Source organism: Arachis stenosperma, chromosome 1, assembly GCF_014773155.1.
Source record: "Arachis stenosperma cultivar V10309 chromosome 1, arast.V10309.gnm1.PFL2, whole genome shotgun sequence".
Taxonomy (NCBI): Eukaryota; Viridiplantae; Streptophyta; class Magnoliopsida; order Fabales; family Fabaceae; genus Arachis; species Arachis stenosperma.
In genome coordinates this window covers 19,122,525-19,124,260 of record NC_080377.1, presented here as the reverse complement: position 1 = coordinate 19,124,260, position 1,736 = coordinate 19,122,525, and the positions used below count along the sequence as shown (strand labels likewise).

The window sequence follows — 1,736 nt, the reverse complement described above, 5'->3', positions numbered from 1 at the left end:
AATTTAAACTTCTGTTGTGGCCTAATTGTAATTATCTATAAACTATTAATGATTTAATCTCATCTGTTAATTCTAATGTTTGATGGACGCATTAGATTTAAAGATAATAACACGTTAAGAAGGTGGTCCTCTCTCTGCCTCTATACACACGAGGTTTTACAGTTTTTACGCACTGAAAAATATTGAAAAACTGCCATCCTGATGAACGTCTGGAAGAAAGGAAAGAGAGAAACCAGTGTTGAAGTTCAACTCTACTATAGCTAAAACTCTACAAAATCAGTCTTAAAGTTCAACTCTACTGTAATCAGGACTTGTTATGGCAACCAATCCAGGTATGAAAATTACAACTTTTAAGATCCTAATTAATGCTTCCGCTAAATTAAGTTTACATGTGGTATCAAAGCATGTGTTTTGAAAGTATGTGATTTTCTCTGATCTAATTATGATATCCACGGTGTTTCATGTTTCTTATTAATTATTCATAATTGAATTTTAATTAAGTGGGTTTCAAATTTCTTTTGAATATTTTAATTTGATCATAAATTATACTCATGTATGAATTTAATCTTGAGTTTATGTTTAGTATTGATGACAATTATGAAATTATTTTGAGTACCTAATGTACTCTAATTTTATGAAAAGTCTATAAATATTTTATTTATAGTATTAAATTTATTTAGATTATTTACTGCTTGTGTACACCAAAGTGACCAAGTTATAACGTAAAATGTCAGTATATTTAATAATGTGTTAATTAATTTTAGAATTAGATTTACCCAAAGGAAATCTCTTCTATTATTAATAGACTTGAACGAGAAAAAATTATTATTCTTGGGTCAGATATATGTATTGTCCAAAGATGGCATATGTATTTGGTAGAGAATTTTAATCTTCAAGTATGATAAATATGGCATTCATTTGTATGTTAATGTTAGTATATTATAGAATTTTACCCAAAGGTGAACTGTAATATGCTTGTTATGTTCTGTAATCTAAGTAGATGATAAAATTAAACTTAATATGAGCATTGTATGATTAAATGACAGGTATTTCAATTCATTCGCAAGCTTCATCTATTACCATGTTTAATGGTTTAAACTTCTCTGAATGGAATGAACAAATGAAGTTCCATTTAGGTCTTTTGGATCTTGACTTGTCACTTTTAGAAGAGAAACCCATTGTCACTGATGACAATGATGAAGATAAAAAGTATGCACTTAAGACATGGGAACGTTCTAACATATTAAGCATTATGTTTATGCGAATGACTACTGCAAGCAATATTAAGACTACCCTTCCACAAACAGAAAGTGCTAAAGAATATCTTGCATTTGTGGAAGACCGCTTCTGTTCTACTGATAAGTCACTCGTTAGTACATTAATGTCATAGCTTACGGCCATGAAGTTTGATGGGTCTAAGAGCATGCAAGAGCATACTATTGAGATGACTAATATTGCTGCAAAATTAAAGTCACTGGGTATGACAGTTGATGACTCCTTTATGATGCAATTCATTCTGAACTCATTACCTTCTGAGTATGGAGCTTTTCAAATTAATTATAATGTCATGAAGGAAAAATGGGACGTTAATGAATTGATTGGAAAGCTCATACAGGAAGAAAATAAACTTAAGAATGGTGGTGGTCATTCTGTCAACTTGGTTCAAGGAGCTGACAAATCAGAAAAGAAATTAAAGACAAAGCCCAAGAATTTTAAGAAGAAAGGACGTGCTAATA

The 1,736-nt window shown here is 30.4% G+C and overlaps 1 protein-coding gene across 1 annotated transcript; it reads left to right on the top strand.

Annotated features, from left to right (window-relative positions):
• The first annotated feature begins 316 nt into the window (after nt 1–316).
• On the top strand, nt 317–1,390 carry LOC130976318 (uncharacterized). Its single transcript, XM_057901158.1, has 2 exons — nt 317–332; nt 1,047–1,390. The coding sequence occupies exons 1-2, from the start codon at nt 317–319 to the stop codon at nt 1,388–1,390; spliced, it is 360 nt and encodes a 119-aa protein (XP_057757141.1).
• Nucleotides 1,391–1,736: the final 346 nt, after the last annotated feature.